Source organism: Tympanuchus pallidicinctus, unplaced genomic scaffold (genome assembly GCF_026119805.1).
Source record: "Tympanuchus pallidicinctus isolate F22 unplaced genomic scaffold, pur_lepc_1.0 scaffold3, whole genome shotgun sequence".
NCBI lineage: Eukaryota > Metazoa > Chordata > Aves > Galliformes > Phasianidae > Tympanuchus > Tympanuchus pallidicinctus.
In genome coordinates this window covers 66,917,541-66,935,713 of record NW_026294747.1, presented here as the reverse complement: position 1 = coordinate 66,935,713, position 18,173 = coordinate 66,917,541, and the positions used below count along the sequence as shown (strand labels likewise).

Sequence of the window (18,173 nt, the reverse complement as noted above, 5' to 3'; positions counted from 1 at the left end):
CTCACCTGTCCCACTCATCATCTCCAGCTCTTCTTCTCCAAGATCTTTCTGCACCAGGCTTATCAAACTGATCAAAGTCATCATCTGTTTAAATACAAAACAAAAGAAAAGGCAACTACATGAAATCATTCTTATTGAAATTCAAGGTTGTTTCTAAAGCAACCACTTCAGAGACAGAAGCTTCCCAGGAATTCATGAAGCTCAAGCATACTGGAGGTCAAGGAAATGATGTCCAACAGTTCTTTGCTTGCCTTGTGCACATCACACCCATCCATCCACACCGGGGTCCTGGAAAGGTACTCTGAAAATGGCAGCAAGCATCAGCACAACACAGGAAGGCACCAGCAACCCCAAGAAGTCGAAGGAAGAGAAGAAAGTCATGCAAAAAAACCCTTCAGTTGTCTCAGCCAGAGTTTAAAAGAAAACAAACTACACAAGAACTGGAAGTAGCTTACACTGTTACTAAGCATACAGATATCCAGTCATCCTCCAGCACAATCTGTGCTCAAGTCTTTGTCTAAGTACAATGTCAACAATCAACTGGTTTTCTGCATTTCTGCCCTTAACAAGCCCCTCCTCCCCTCCCCCCCAAAAAAAACAAAAAAAAACCCAAATCTACCTTTCCTCTTAAAACTCAATCTCAGCATTCACCACATGCATCAACACATCTATTCACTTCTTCACATAACCAAAATACAAGTATTAGTGACCAATACAAAACAAAAAGAAAAAACAACATTAAAAATTGAAACTTCTTTTAAAAACTGCTGGCTTAGTGATGTTCCCAGAGCTGAATTTTCTATCATATGTAACTACGAGAATAAGAATGCTCAGTATGAATTACAGTGCAATAAAAGATGTGCGGCAACTCGCTGCTTTTGAAACAGTAGACAAAAACAACTCTCCTTGATTCCATTTACTGCCCTCAGATATGGCTATATTTTAAATGATATTCTGTGTTTTCACAACTAAAACAAACTCCGAACTTCCACCTCTCTGCTCAAACATCCACGTACCACAATCTCCTTCAATTTCTATCCTACTTATAAGGAAAAGCCAGATATTCAGACACAGACTGTCCTCCTCTTGAACACCAAATTATCCAATTTTGTGATCACTAAAAGAACTGCCACATGATTCTAGGGAAAATAATTCAAGACCATGCAGCAGGGATTATCACAGTGGATTGCCATTTTAAGGCAGAAATATCCTGCAGTGCCACTGTTCTTACAGCTGAACTGCAGTAATGCACTTACTTGATATAACCACCTACAAAGGTTGTTTAAAGTAATATGCCTGAGTTTGCAGTAACCCAAATTAGGAATGCTCACAGACTAAGTCAGTGGAAAACAATCATCATCACCACAAAGCCAGCAATTTCTTTCTATGATCTGCCTGTGTTCCTTGAAAAAAAACCTGAGGTTTTGTGTCCCAGGTACCACCTTTAGAAGCATAGAGCATTTCATTATAAACCAACACAGCTTGAAGACAAGATCTTAGTTCTGTCATGATGAAATCCAGCACACAACTCTTACACAGACGGACTTGAACTGCAGCTAAGTTTAAATCTAGACAACACGCACCAAGCTATACACCAAAATCTTCTTCTCTGTTAATGTTACTGTACAGCAAAATGAAAAACTCTTCACTACAACTCAGTATCTTTCTAGGCCAGATACTTCTGTCTCACTGACAGGAAAGTGCTTCTACTTAATATTACTTGCAACGATGAGAACAAATTCCTGCCAAATTTCTAGTGCATGTCTGGACCCCCATTCAGTCACTGACACAAACTTCAACTCCTCCAACCTCTCAAAAATCCTCCCATTCTACTGAAGAGCAACTCCTACCAAAATCCAAAGCTGCATTACACTCTTTCAAAACTCTTTTCACAAGTGCTGTGTGGCAGGATGTGTCCCAAAGCCTCAGCAATGCCCAGTCAGTGTGTGTGCAGTGAGTGGAGCTTCTAAGAGCTGCTCCAGATGTCCCCATCACTTCCTTGCCATCATTTCCCATCTCATCACACACAACACCAGGATCTTTGTGGCAAGAGAGGAAGCTTTCTTTTCTAGGCTTTACACTTATCTGTCCCTTGGCATTTGACACTGACAACAAGCACCACAAATTACACCACTATGCCATCGATCATCGTCGGAATGCAAAGTAGTTCTTAAATCTCCTTTAGAAAATCAGGTTACCACCCAGTCATGGACCTGCAAACATTATTCAGTCCCAGATTCAAGGCTTGAGACAGCAAACACTGAAATGGGCACCGAGGCCTTACACACGCAGTGCCACTTGATATTTAGCATATCTCTGGCAGAGTGGCTTGAGGTTTTGTTTCTGAAGCTACGTTTTCCAATCACGCAGGCAAAAACAGTTAACAACAACCCATATAACCTTTGTAGATGTTTCCCCTTGAAGAAGTCGATCTTTGTGTCAAGCATGGTTAAGTACTCATAAAACATTAACTTTTACAGAAAGACAAACAATCAGCACCGGGCACATTGCAACAGAAAACTTTTTCTTGCTTGAATAATTCTCTCTTATGTGGAAGGTGGGAAGGAAAAAAATGAAGGAGGGAAATCCATGAACATAGGGCCTCTAAGCAGGAAAATGTCCACTGCAGGATGTGAAAGACGTTTTGTATTTCTTGCAGTGATATCACTGCTGCCAGGGATGGAACACTACAACTGCTGCCAAGACATGTAACACAACAGCTAGGGCTCCTTGTTGCAACTCATGCTGTTCAGGGCAAAGCTCACCAAGGCGTGTGTAGATTAATAGTATCGACTGGAAGATTCTGACAGTTGATCACTAAACACAGAGAGCCTCTAACTTCCAGGCAGCACTGTAAGGGAAAGAACAAGACCTGTCACATACCAAAAAAAGAAAAAAAAAAAAGCATTAACTGAATGACAAAACAGGAAAGACCAGATATTTAGAAAAATGAGAGAAATAAGCCAATACTTGGTTATTCCTCACGGCAGCACTGAGAAAATCACCATTTGCAAAGCTGCAGAAGAGTTGCAGGATGCAGCAGAATGACCGACCCTGGCTGCTGTTAGGCCTGCCTGCCTCACAGGGCTCTGGGCAGCTGGAATCCAGAGTAAGCACAAAGACTGCCAAACACACTTCATCCCCTACACTAAAAAGGTCTGACTACTTTCTACTTCACCTGGTGCAGCTAGAGCAGAGCTGTAAGCTGTTGTACAGCTCATTTTCTCCTCTTATCACACCTGATCTCATTTGTCTTTTTGTGGCAGTGGTCTTTTGCTCCCCTCCTCCTACCTTATTAGAACAATTTGCCCACACTAGAAACCCACTGAATTCAAGCCTCATTTCCCCTCTAGCTATGCTGATGGTATTTCCTACTCTCTGGTCCTCCTTTCAGTAAAACTTGCACTAATAATTTTCCATGTAAAATGGTCCTAAGCCACACAGTCAAAGTCTCACAAGTGTGGGAGGTGAATCAGCAAGAACACTGCAGAGCAAAGCTCCCACATATCTCAAAATGGTACCAAGGCAGCCTAAAAAGGTCGTTCTACATAGCAACTGTTGCTAAGATGGAATATGTTACTGTGTTACTGCAACCCAAGATTTCCAGCCAGGGAAAAACATTCCATGGCCACACAGTTGTTGCTACAAAAGCACCTGCACACTCTCTGCACGGTCTCTGGAACCTCCTTAGCAGTTCAAAATCACATACTTTGGCCCGCTTCAGTATTTCACAATCAAAAATACCAAACTTACCATTACTTTTAGGCACTGAAAAAGCACCAAAGATTTCTCCTTAACCTAAACAAGATGAAGAAAGGCTAAAACTTGCAATGAAGATCCAGTCAACGGAAAAGAAAAAAAATTATCACACGCTGCTTACGCAATGGGCTTTTAAAGTAACTAGGTGCACTGCTTCTGGGCACAACTGAAGGAGGCTACTTTAAATAAATAAATAAATGGGGATAAAGGAAAAGCCATTACCTACATGGAAAAACACTGCTTTTCTATGCTTAGATCTGAAAACAATCATCTCCATCTTGATCTCTCCCATTTCCCAGTGCTGTGCTTGAAACACTCGATATGACAACCTGACAAACACGAGTCGCAAGATCAAAAACAGTGTACAAGCCTATCTGGTAAACATTTTCTTCATGCTTCATTGCAAGATTTTATACAACACAAGTACTGTATAGCCTGGATTTCCATTACTTGAGCATACCACTTGAATGCTGTTGCCTTCCTCTACTGAGTTTTCTTTCACATCTCTTGCTATGTGATACAGGCGAATAGCAAGCTTCAAGAGGAACAGCCATGTCTAAAACATGGGGTGGAAACATAACTGTACTATTAGTACCAACTGAATAAAAACTTGTGCTTTTCTTGTTATGATTAGTTACAAGGTCAACATGAACCCCTGACCTGTGATGCAAACCAAACGTGATGAAGGACTATGACTCCTGCTTCACTTATGACAGTCAAGCTCCCTATCATAAAAATTGCATTCATTCGTACAACTGTTCTATGCACAGGAGAACACATGCAGGAGAAACACCCCATGAACACAAACAGTTTGGTTTATGTGTTTAGAGACAAACATCATATCATCTTCATGTTGGTAAACAATTACTCATACAAGCCTTAAGCATTCAGTGATTAAGCATCTGTCACAACACAGCAATTGCACAACGTGTCCCTCAGCTTCTAGATTTCTTCCTACGTTTACAGCGATGCAAAGCAAGTCGCTAGCTGTAAGAACGGAACGAACAGTGATATGCCACAGGTACTGAAGCTCTTCCTGATCCGTGCTTGAAAGGAGTATCTTAAAGGAAGAAAAAAAAAAAAAGAAAAAAGAAAAAAAAAGATTGCATTTAAACCAAGTCATAGAAAATGTTTCCAAAGCCTGCTTGGAATTAATAATACATTTGCTTTGGAAAAACAGTAAGTGTCACGATTTCTTGCCTCATAAGCACATCTAACAGTGAATCGAAGGCCAAAGGCTTAAATGAAATCCACATGAGCTCAGCTCCCAAATGGCTTTGGACACCAATGAGAAATTTCAACTCTTCAGTACCTTTCATAGCCAGCAAACATTGAGTGGACCAGTAACACTACTTGTCTGGAGGTCCCTTTGGCTGAGCCTGAGACAATCAACCATCTTTAACATTCTAGACTGTAAGTTCTATATGACCTAAAATCTTAAGCATTTGATGTAACAAAGTTTGGGTTTGGCTTCAGCTTCGTAAAAAAAATAAAGCAGCAATAATAATAAAAGTTATACTCTGGTTAGGCTAACAATTATAATGACCTTAAATGATATAATATGTGGAGAAATGTAGCTCTTCCTTAAAGCCTTTCAAAACATTCATACGTTTAGAACTTCTATGCTTGAAAGCAAATATGCTTGTAGTAATGTTTTCTAGCACTCGTCCTCAGCTGATACAGTAGCCCAGTCATACTTCATGATACAGGTCTCTGTCACCCTGCAGTTTGAGTGTATACATTTCAGTGTAAGTGTCCAGCTGCATCACTCCATCCAGCAGCGTGCAAAACCCAGAAAATGAACCACATCCAGGACTCTACTCTCATTCAGGCATAAACACAGAAGCTTTACCCATTAAGGTGCCAGTGCTATCAGAGAGCAGACAATCAACAAGTGCTCTTGCTTAGTTTTAGCGTGAATGTGCTGAACCATCTCATCCTGAACAAGATTACTACCATCAATTCAAAGCAACATTTTAAATATCAAGAAAAAATTTCAGCAGCTATACTGTACAGTTGTTATACTGTAACATTCAATGTTTGCTCTGGTCCCAGTTTTGCATGCAAGTTTGCACTAAAGTTTGGCAATCACCACCTTAACCATATCAACAGACTAGCAACTGTAAGATCTCAGAGCACACATGAGCACTCGATCCTTGTGAATCAAGCCAATGTTTCCCAAGAACTTAAAAAAAAATAAATAAATAATAGTGACTAACAACTCTACACAATCTGCACAACAGACAAACCAACTTCCTTCCTTCCATCCAATCCAACACACACAGTGTTGAGCAGACACAGCAGTTCCGTACTTCAATTATCAGCCCCACATCATATCCTTGCAGGCAACAATCTGCATCTGCAAGGACAAAAATCTTCACTTTGCCAAACATTATGTCAAAATGGTGTCACACTCAAGTTCCATTTATTTTTCCAATACTTATTTCGCACAACTTTACTAATCATCTGTAAGCATCCTTAAAAAATAATAATAATAATAATAATAAAACATTTTGTTGTATTGCCACAATTTAAAGTCAAAAACAAACACTCTGAGAATGAATTCTAAAACATTAACTCCTCAAGCTGAAACCCGATCAAGTAATGAACAGCTCTGAAGCCAAATAACCACACTGTCCTGGTCTTTTCACCTAGGAAGCCTTTCGCCCAATTGGATATCACTATTGACTTTAGATAGCAGCCTCTTATCAAGAAAAGTTGTGTATGCCATTCCTGTAAATACCAGGCAGGCTTTTTGAAGTGAGTTTAGAAGTGCACTTAAGAACTTCCACCAGGAATTTTACTTGACTAGCATGCAATAGACACTTCTGCTAGTCTGTTTTTCATTCAATAAAGTGTTGCAAGGTGACCACCCAGATTAAAACCTCTACTGTTTCCATAGAAAACATATCACATTTAATGGACCACGGACCACCATTGGCTCATTCAACTTTTCCAACAGTTTTAACACACAAATTGAAGTAATTAGGAAGTGACAGTTTCTTTAAAATACCCTTCACTCACAGCACCAGCAAAAAAACTTTCACACAAATCAAAAATGCAAACATTTACCTCCACATTATAAGTAACCAAATCACAGAAAACAGCACAAGAGTTTCTGTAAAAAAACTTAAGAGTGCATGTAACATCTTCAACAGCAACGCTCAGTATATTCAGAATATTACCAGTTGGTGCTGCCCTCCCGAGCCCAAAATTTTCAATTTTTAAATTTGGGAATTTCCTTGTAACATTTGCCTTCAGTGATTGCATTTATATACCTTGCTCACCACTGTTTGCTTAACTGGTAGCAGCGTGAGCACTCCAGCAAGTGCAAGCCACGTTCTTCTCTGTGATGGCTACCAACAACAAAAACAGCACAGAAAATATCACAAACCATCATGCAAACAAGGACCAATGTGTTAAGTAATGACTGATCAGAGCTACCTAACCTGCTATTCCCAGTGAAGGTAAGGCTCACAGCTCCTAAAATACACACATTCCCTAAAAAACCCTCTTGCACGGTTCACAATGGGGTGTTTCAGTCTTTTCTTTAAAAACCATTCAAGCAACAGTTTTAGGATGTGCTTGATGTGCCCATCAGAACAGCACTGGGTCCAACCATCATTTAACATGCTGCAAGTGGAAGCCTAAAAGCAGCGCAGCGGTGCAGCCAAGAACCCTGGGACCAAACACCGACTTCGTTTTACACGTTCCAAGCGAGACGCTCTGCTTCTGGGTTACCTGTGAAACAAAACTCTAACGACTGCCGAGATTAGTGATCAGCTCTTCAAACAGATCACACGCCATAAATGTACTAACATGGAACCAAACGAACAGAAGCTTCAGAAGTAAACAGACCCCAGAACGCCTCCATTCCACCTGGGGATTCGAACCGGCGCCGAGGGACGAAGCGGAACGAAACCGTGGCCCAGGAGAAAGAGCCAACGGCCCCAGCAGCCCCGACACCGCAGAGACGGCGCCCGCGGGGCCAACGGCGCGGCCACTCCCCCTCACCTCCCGGGTCGGGCTCCCACCGCGGCCCCTCGCGACAGAGAAGCACCCGCTCCCTTCCGCCCCACCGGCGGGCCCCGCGCAGGCCGCACATCTCACCTGCTCCTCCTCCCAGCGCGGCAGCCATGGCTCCTCGCCGTGCCCAGGCGGCGGCAGGCCCCGACAGCGCCTCCGGTGCCGCCCCCGGGAGCGGCGGGGAGAGGAGGGAACGGGGAAGGGCCCGGATTCAGCGCCCGGCAGCGGCCCCTCGACGCGCAGCCACCACCGGCGAACAACAAACTACCACAACATGGCGGCCGCCACCGCCGTCGCTGTCGCCGCCGCCGCCCTCGCGTTGCATGATGGGATGGCGGAGGACCGGTCCCTCCCTCTCATGGAGGGAGGGCGATAGGCACCGCTGGTTGGTCAACGAGAGCCGCGGACGGCATCCGCTGCGCACGCGCAGTGCTCTCAGCCTGAGGTTTAGATGGCTGGGCGGGCGAGGCGAGAGTGCGTATGTGCGGGAGGTGGAGCGGGCTGAGCTGCGCACGGATGAGGGGCGGGAGTGCGCGTGCGTGGTGTCCGCGTTGGGGTTGTAGTTGTGCGGCGTTGCGTAGCGCCTCGTTTGGGCCCTCGGAGGGTCGTAGAATCGCTTGCAGCGTCAGCGCGCCTTCGTCAGTGTCCTTCGAGTTCGTCTTCCTGCTCTTCACCGCACCACTCAACCCTTATGGCTGAGAGCAGTTTCCCAGCGCTCCACCAGCTCCCTGGGCAGCCTATTCCAATACCTCCCCATCTCTGAGCAGAAATTTTTCCAAATATCCAACGTGACATAGCACTCTAGATCCAATCTGCCTGACATAGCACTCTAGATCCAATCTGCCTGCAGGCTAAAAGTCCTTTTCCACTGCTCGTTTCTCTAGGCGTTTCCGTCCTAGCTCGGTAATACGCTCCTCCTTTTTAGAGGACTAAGTGACTCTGTGACCACAGGGCAGATCAGGTCACTGATGTCACAGAAAACTAACCTTTGAGAGCCAACCCGTATTAGCTTTCCTTCTAATGGGGGAAGAGAGCTTGTGGCATTCTGAACAGAGTTAAGGAGCATAGAAATGTGCCCTGAAATACAGCAAACTTAGTTTGTGCTATTTGTAAAGCCCAATGTGAACTTAAGGAATACTGTGGAGCCTCCTACAGCAAGACTAGTTCAAGTTACAAGCAAAACTTTCCCAAGTGGACAAGCCCTCATGGAAATAATTAACAATGTTAATATTTAAATTATCAACATTATCTGATTAAAGCCACGCTAAGAGAATAGGGAAGTTCTCATGTCACTTTGCTCCAGGCTCCCTGAAGACTCATCGCTGCATTGCATTTGGTCTCATTTTTTAGCTTTGCTTCACAACTGTACAGCTAGAGATTTATTCTTGATAGACTTCTGTACACTCCAATTTTAATTTAGGAAACACACCACCAGTAGGTCAGCGCTAGTAACTTAATACATAGTCCATCTGCCCAGCTCTGATTGCCTCACATAGAGGTAGAAGGTAAAACATGAATCCTAGAAGGTAAAAATGTGAATCCTACTACTATCTGTGGTAAAAAATGTGACAATTCCTGTGGGGCTGGGATTTCAGCCATCACGTCTTGGTATCCATCTTTCTTTTGGGTAACTGTTTTGCAACGCAAAAGGATTTCCTGGGAGTTCTGCGATCCCTTTAAAGACTGCAGGAAAAAAATATGCGGTGAGAATGTCAGTCTCAGCAGCAGGTTGTTACATTTCACAGCTCTTGACAGAAATCTCTGTGTTCTTTCTGGCTGAGAGTGGGAAATGGAGTTATTAAATGTAAACAGTATGTACAGTGAACATCTGAGTGGCATTCAGATATGTAAAAGTATACTTGATAGGCATTCGGTATTCTATATTTGTGCTTATTTTAGTACTGATTTGACTTTCTGTGACTATCAATCCAAATGCAGTTCAAGTTACCAAGTATTTCCTTGCATATGCTTAACACACCTATTTAATACCAAAAAAAGGAGTAATAGAATAGTTTACTCTTAGTCTCTTTGTTAGTACATAGACTCTTCAATCATTTTGTATAATTCTGGTACCAAGAAAAGTGGCTGCTTCTGAATGCCTAAACTTAAGGAGGTCTGGAACAGGGACCCAAACTACGATGACAGAAACAAGAGTAGTGGCTGTACTCACCTTCACTCAGATGAGTTCTGTTTCCTTTCTGTGAGTTTTCAAATTCCAGGTACCACAACTGCTCTGGATTCTCAATAAAAATTCTTACTTCCACTCAGTTCTAGCTAACCTGTGCTGTAAAATGTGAGTATGCCCAAGTTCTTTCTGTAAATAAGAGATTAACAGAATTGCCAGCTTCGGGAAGTTTTAAACCCATGAATTAAAATACCTCAATCTGAACCTATCACCAGTTTATTAAATAATTCTGAAAGTTCTACAAAAAAATGTACTCATCAGGCATGTCTTCCAATCTGTGATTGGGAATCCTACAGCTTGTTTTACAATGGGATTAAAAAAACAACTGAGCAAGAACTCAAGATGCCTTTAACCCTGGCTCTGCTCTGGCTTGCTGCATTACTGGGGCAGCTTACCTTTCATCTGCTGTAACACATTTCCCTCTGTAAACTGGGCAGAAAACTGCTAAACTATTCTTTTATCTAACTAGGTAGGCTTTTTTGCTCAGATTGTTATTTTTTGCTTGCACACTGAAATGGTTGAAAGCCATAGGTTAGATATCCAATAAAGCAGAATTCCAAGTTAATTCCAATGAACGCTCCCTGCGAAGAAGGTAAGAACAGTGTTATCAACAGTAAGAGGCTGCTAACTCCTTAGAGAAAATATCTTTTTGGCTTCTCTTGTACCACAGCAGTCTCTTCATGAGCTTTCATTCCAGTTCCACTCAGCCTGATAAAGGAATAAAATGAGTTTTGTTACTTATATTTATCAACTATCTTATACATTTCCTATGCAGCCCAAGACAATTTCTTTTCATTCAGTGTGGCCCAGGCAAGACAAAAGTTGGGTATTCATGATTTAAAGGATACAAATGAGGTGTGTGAAAATGAATTCACTCTATTATAGGTGCCTTTGAGCCTGTTGATAAAGACAGCAGTCCTCAGGGGCTGCAGTGCCTCTTAAAAGGTATACGCAGATGAAATATATTCCACATAAGTGCAGAGGCGGAAGAGGAAATAGGGAGGACTTAAAAATCAAGTAGATGTCTTCATGAATGAGAATAGCATGAGAATTAAAACAATGGAAATATGATAAAAAATGTGATTAATTTTGAATAGAAGATATTTGAATAGAAAACATATCACCAAACTAACCATAGCTTCAGAACTTCAGAACCTGTTCATGTAGATCATCTGTTGTTATCACTGTCATTTTCACTGTTTCCATTCACTGTTCTTGTTATTTATTTATCCATTCGGTGCAACTTATCTACCTTGTCTGCAACCTACTTGATGAATCTTATTTCGGTTATGATTTCTTCAGAGCAACATGACCCGAGGACCACTGAAACAGCTGCTGGGTGGAGAATGGGCACCTTTGTGTGCTGAGAAATGGTCCTAACAAGCAGTGTGCCTGTCAAGTGTATTATTAATGTGTATTGTGTGAAGTCTCTAGAAATCTAGTCAGCCACCAAAGATCAAAATCTCAACAGATTGAATGCACTGTACAGTGAAACAGAGTACAAAACATAAATTATCACCGGCACCAACCCAGGCTGAAGGATATACATTACAGTCTAGGCAGCATAGCAGTAATCAGTGAGCAAGGCAAAGGGGAATGAAGCAGTACTGGCCTCCAGATATACAAGCAGTGCAGCTACCAATTTAACTCAGCGTGACATTTGTGTAACGTGTGTCTCTTGGCTGATTCTCTGGGAATCAAAAGAGAAAGGGGAGCTGGACATCTCAGTTGCAGGAGGAGGTTCCAGCTGTAGCTTTGGATTCCAGGTACTGCTCTGGACCCCAGCGTTTGCAATATTTTTAGTAATCTGGACAAAAGTAGTCAAGAAACTACAGAGGAACCCAGATGTGAAATATATTACAGGGTTTTATTTGAGTATTTTTTCAGTCTGGACCTTGGAAGTCCTGTGGGCTTTGCAGAACAGAAGGCTGCACCAAGAAACTGACTTGTGTTAGAGGCAGCAGTTGAATCCAAGTGAAGCTAGCATGTGTAAGGCAGTCCTTATGAAAGACTCAGTGGAAATAGAGTGGAAATGTATAATGTGTCTTAGGCAAAGGAAGCTGTACCCCATGAATGACTCCTCAGAACAAGTGAAAGTTAGAAGTGTTTCTGGAGGTTTCTTAATGAGGATGCAATATAAAGCACTGGGGATGTTCAGGTTGGTTATCAGAAGAGGTTCTTTATTGGAGGGTGGTGGGCATGGAACAGGCTCCTCAGGCTAGTGGGCACAGCTCCAAGCTGCCAGAATTTAAGTAGCATTTGGACAACACTATCAATCAGATTATCTGATTTGGGGGTGATTCTGTGTGGAGCCAGGGGTTGAACTCATTGATTCTTATTGGTCCCTTCCAACTTGGCATGTTCTATGATTCTATGATTACTGGTCTTGACTAAGTTTGAAAATGGACTTTCTTCCTTTGGACACAAGCTGGCCTGTATCATACCTTACAGAGTAATGAGATGTAGGATGACTTCAGGCAAACCTCAAAGCAGCACAAGAAGTATTAGAGGCTCAGTCTCTTGTGACCCATACCCATGAGCAAAGCCCTGTGCTCTGTGGAACCCTTCCAAACTTGGAGGCTTTCTACACAGGTACCAAATATTAGCTGTCATACATTAACTTCCTGATCTTACATTCCTAAAAACTCCTCATACCAGAAGGCTATAATCCTGTTAAGGGCCTCTGGGAACCACTGCAATGCAAATAATAGTAGCAATAATTAGCTCTACTTTAATTGATACTCTGTATTCCTCAAATGTCAGGGAAAATTTACTTTGTTAAGCCAACAACTTCTTCCCTGGAACTCTACAGGCTTTTCCAGAATTACACAAGGGATGAATTTGGATCATTGCTGATTCCTGGCATAAACTATCAGCTGTTGATTTTTTGCCCTTTAAAACTTGGCAAGCATACAGGAGGAGTTTGCCAGACATACAAGAGCTGGATCTATGCATTTAAGGAGAAATCCTTAGGGACTATGCATAGAAAAGAGTGCAATTTGCTAGAAGTATCCAGCTGTGAAATCCAAGCCCTCCTGCACACCATCCCAGCAACTCACAGTGTATTTAGACTGGCCTTGATACCAGTGGTTCCTGGAAGCAGTTTTTGTTGCCTTCAGCTTTATGAAACTGTGGATGTAATTGTAGTGAACCCTCCAGATGCCTTGAGATGCTAAGCTTATAGAATGGCCCTAACAGGGTCGATTTTGTCTGGCATAATCCAGAGCAGTTTTATGGTCACATCTACTTCTCTCAGTAGTCAGTTATCCTCATGGCCAGGAGCTTAACACTGAGCATATCATTGGTATAAATAAATAAAAATAACACACTTCAAAACTGTCATCATCTTCAGTGTGAACAAGATTCACATCTAGATCTTTGTCTTACTGAGCACCCAAGAATTTCAGTGTCCCATCATTCATGGAAAGACATCATTGTCATAGCAATGCTTGAACTGCACAATTGAACAATCCTTAGGAAGACTAAATGTTCTGTAGCTTTATCTGTCCAAAAGTTAGATGCCTAAACTCAGCTGGCTGTGTTAGCCTATTCACTTTGCCTATATGGGCTAAATAATGAATCTGAGTTACGAGAGATTTGTCTCAGTATAAGTGAAGGGGGAAAAGTCCCAGCTGTCTATATGGAATATACTGTCTGTATTTTGATAGGAATGAGCAACACTAAATGCAGTAGCAGATTTCAAGTCTCAAGTTTGTGTCATTCCCCAGGAAAAGACTCCTGATGTGCTGAGCTTCAGTGCATATTGCAGAATCAAATCACTTTTGTCTTGCTGGGTTTAGTGCATAATGGTTTTAGGCTATAAGGGACTTCTTCAGAGATGCATAGATAAAGGCACTTCATTTTGTTATCCATATATCCATAAAATATCCATATTCTCAAAATAGTTGTTGCTAATAAAACTCAGAAACAGTTCACTCTAGCATGTTGTCAATAAGCCAATTAGTGAAATGAAGCAATATGTGTATTAGAGTTCTTTTTGAAAATACATTTGTCTATTTGGAAATTTGGACTGCATTTAGTATTCCAGACCTTGCTCATATGATACTTTGTGATAGTTGTTATTACTGACTAGTTTCCTTCTTCACCCTGATACATGTGGATGTAAATGCATTGAGTGATATGAACGTGAGTAAGTGAAATTGTGGTCAGGACTTAGATCTTTTCATGTGCTTTTCTTTAACTGGTTTTGTTCCATGAACTTCCATGAACTTCACGATTAAATGATTAATTCAATCCATGATCTTCACAATTAAATTCAATTATATATTTTCATTTTAGTGATCTACTGCATCGGTATTCTATTTGGGCCAAAAATCACAGATCTTTCACATTCAACTATTTTCCTCAAAAGAAAGATGGACAGAATTAGGTCCTACATTTCAAATCAGTTTCATCCTGAGGCTTTAGTTTATCTAGTCAATCTCACAGATTTATTTATCACAGCCTGTCCAACCTAAGCTTGGCACCTTTTTATAATGAGTTCCTTGCTGCCCAGGAGTAGGCTATGGATCACAACCCATTACAACATGCTGTGGTACAGGGAACCGATAGAGATGCATTATCCAATGCAAGCACAGTTTGAAGTGCTATCTTGTATAACAAATTATTGACTTCATTGTATTTAGTACGAGGATTTAATTAAGCGATAAGGCCCATCATAGTGGTCCTTTATCTAACAGATAAGGATTTACTAAGCTTACCCAGGAGGTCTTTATCTGAAAGATAAGGAAAAGGAATATAAGGTGCCTTCCCCTATTTCTAAATCATTAATTGGAAAGACCTTCTTTGTAAGTTCTAGGTTGTTGTCTTCATGGCTTAGTATGAAGGATTCAGATAGACTTTTATAAGGTAGGCTTGAGCAAGAATGAAAGTTAGCTGTGGCCTTCACTGAATGAATAGTTTTTGGATAGTTTTTATTTACAGTGTGCCCAGTTCCAATTCAGGGCTGGAAATATTGGAAATTTAGCTTCTGATGTATATGAAATTTTCCATGATACCATGGTCATAAAAGAGATTCATTCATTGCTATGTTTATGATTATGATTATGTTATAAAGTTTAGGGAAAAAAACAGAGGTTACGTGAAAGAAGAAAATGAGGGATACGGCCTTTTAATTTCAAGACAATCCTTTTGATGATCATGCTGTCAGCTAAGCTAAATGATGCCAAGATCTTTGGTCCCTTACCTTTGTAATTTGAAGACATAATAAGCAGAAAACATATAAAGAAATGCGAAGAACAGTCAATTTAAATAAGGTAAATACAATGGGAAGCACGTATTCATACTAATGCTGATTCCCAATGAGTAAGAACGCAGAGAGATTGACAGAAAAGAGATACGGTTTATATAGAGGCACCAACAGTCTAATGCATGGATGAAAAAGGACAGGATCTTTGGACTTAGCAGATTTAATGCCTAATGTTACAAACACTTCTTTATGTAATCCTTTCATAATGTTCAAGATTGTTTTAAAGCAGTGAGGCTGTTACCTCCCCCTCTTTCAGGAATGCCATGATGCAACATGTGATATCTTCAGTTTACAAGGTGACTGTATCCTAGGCAAATCCATACTTGTTTGGGCTTATTTGCTGACATAATCTTTTAGCCTTGGTGGCGTTTCTTCCTTCTCAGCCCTTTTCCTTCCCATCCCAGTGCGTGCACAGAGAGCAGTCAGACTTTACTATGCTTTGTAAATCAAGATCCCACCATGTAGTTCTATGAGTCCATAACTGACAAACACACATTAACTACGTACACTTCAGGGATCTGGGACATATCAGCCCCACTGTTCATTCCATGTCAAGTTGCTTTCTGAAGGCTCTGTGAAATTTTCCTGCATTTGCAAGCATCCAAGAATCAGAGCTGCCAGATACTGGGAATTTGGTGGGTTACTGCCCAAAGCAGTTGTCTACCACATAAATTGATAGTGTTGGCAGCTCTGCTTGTGAAAGACTCCCTGTTCCCAGATTGTATTAATCATCCTGCCCTGCACCTGTTCCAGCTTGAATTCTTCATGCTTGAGCAGGGGCAGTAAAGCAGGGTCTGAAGGGATCAGATTGTATTAGAAGTGCTTGGAGCAATTCAAGCCAGGACCAAGTACCAGTTATAATGAGACCTTCCAGGTTACACGAGAGGCAAATTGCCTAGGTAGTGAGTGGGAGTTTGTAGTGCTGCTCCCAGCCTGTTTGTTCAGTAGCTGGGGATTTCGTTGCCATTGTTGACAATCTGACACCCTTTATGGGCAATCAGTTCCCTTTTTTAAAGGTATCTACTACAGAAGCAATAAGCCAGTGGAAAGGTGTGAATTAAAATTTGTACACAGCTAACGACGATTACTCCGATATTTGCTTAGATCTAAAATCCCAGCTGCGGAGCTGGAATTATTCTTTCTTGCTCCCAAGTAATCGCCTTGTGAGCAATTTTTCTACTCTATCTTTTTATTTATTTAGTTGCAATTTTGAAAAGTGGTTGAGCTTCCTGACTCAGAGAAAGCTGTGTGCATGGTCCCTCACCTCTGTACACCTTTGTGTAGCCTCCCATGCCTGCTAGCCCCCGATCCAGGTCTCTGATGGCTCACGCTCCAGAGCAGCCAACAGTACTGCATCCATCCACTGAATAACTTTCCCACCGCATACCTCATGCTTATTTCACTCAGAAAAGATGTTATCTGAGTGCTGCTGTTGGGCACTCTGCTCTCCCGTCCTTTCCTAACAAGTGAACAAAGTCAACCTCCTTGAATTATACGTCTATCAACACAGAATTATTTTGCTTCATATCTTTGAATGGTAAAATATAGAAAGGGATTTTTGTTCCCTGAAATCACACTCTGGCAGGAGCTGCCCCAGTCAGAAATGTTTGTTTTCTCTCTCTCTGCGTAGTTGTTGCATTACAGTAGTGTGAAAGCTACAGCTGTGTGTCCACTGTCATTATGTATTAGAATTCAGGAGTAAGGTAATGATATGCAAGCTTGATCCTTCTGTAATACTTTCCTTGGAAGTACAGTTCTGCCTTTTCTGCTGTCAGCCTGCATTTAGAGTGCAGAGAGTGCTGCATGACTTGAAAGCAGCAGTAGGCAATTCCCAGTCTAAGCCTTAGACATTTACATATTTATGCTCACATCAGTGGAGTAAATATGCTATGAATAAATCCTATTATGTTTGAAACTGTACTTACAGTATAATAAAAACACACAGTATGGTTGTGCAATCTCAGATTTTCTTTCAGTGTCAATATGGGCATATATTTACTAAATTATGCATTGTTAACATGGTATTCAACTTCCACCAGCTGTTAGAATACCTTGTATAATATGAGAAAATAATGAGGAAAAAGTCCTTTTGTCTTTAAACAATATTTGAAGAGAAAAACACTGCTGCAAGTGAAATAGTTCTGCAGAAAATGGCCAGTCCTCAGGCTGATTCTATAAAGACCAAAGAGCCAATGCAGAAAGAAAAGGACAAAGCAGTGATGTGAAAGAAGCAGAAGACTACTAGAAGAGCAATGCCTAATCAGAGAGTGCGAGTGACACATAATTTACTCAACAGAACTTTTTATCTACACCTGCAAAAAGAAGATTTTCAGCCCTGCACGGGGCCAGAGTTCAACATGCAGAGGCAAAGACTCAGTTATGTTCTGTAGTGAGATCCAATAAGAAACAGTGTAAGGTGTCTCCTCCTTAGAAAGCAGTGTTGTCAGGCAGTGCAGGCCCTAGCTTTTGGCTGATGCTTTGGTGGAGGCAGCTCCTGAAAAGGTCCTGGAGGAACTCCATGAGATGGTGGGCTCAAGCCTCTGCCATTGTTGTTCTACTGCATCCCTCTTGTGCCAACATTTCTGAAGAAACACTGGTTCCCTCCCTCTTCTGAGATGGAGGAAGTCTTTACTTAATTAAGCCATTCTGAAAAGAGAGAGGACAAATTTGGCTGTTTTTTGCTTTGTGAGCTTTCACATTGCATTTAGTAAAATGTGTGATGCAATTTTAAATTCCATGTGACAACCTCAGTTCAAGGTTACAAATGTGCTGAACATTTTGGGCCAGCTTGCAGCACTCTTGCAGGTGGTAAACAATACTGTATTTCTTTGGCAGCTGTGCTGAAATACAGAACTGCTTATAAAATTCAAATCCATCCTTGTTATCCTTCTCTTTTGGTTGCCTCCTTGAAAGTCAAGCTGGAATCCCAGTGTT

General features: G+C 41.5%; 1 protein-coding gene across 6 annotated transcripts in view; it reads right to left on the bottom strand.

Moving 5' to 3' along the window:
* The window catches only part of RBM33 (RNA binding motif protein 33), a 93,142-nt gene extending 84,940 nt beyond the window's left edge, over positions 1-8,202 (bottom strand). For 2 of the 6 annotated variants that reach the window (XM_052692592.1, XM_052692590.1), the window contains exons 1-2: positions 7,870-8,197; positions 6-84 (exon numbers count right to left, since the gene is read on the bottom strand). In XM_052692592.1, coding sequence (XP_052548552.1) covers positions 6-84 — 79 coding nt within the window. In that variant the 5' untranslated portion in view covers positions 7,870-8,197. Of the gene's footprint in view, positions 1-5; positions 85-7,869 lie in introns of all 6 variants that reach the window. The other 4 variants (XM_052692593.1, XM_052692594.1, XM_052692591.1 and 1 more) reach the window with 3 other exon arrangements.
* Positions 8,203-18,173: the final 9,971 nt, after the last annotated feature.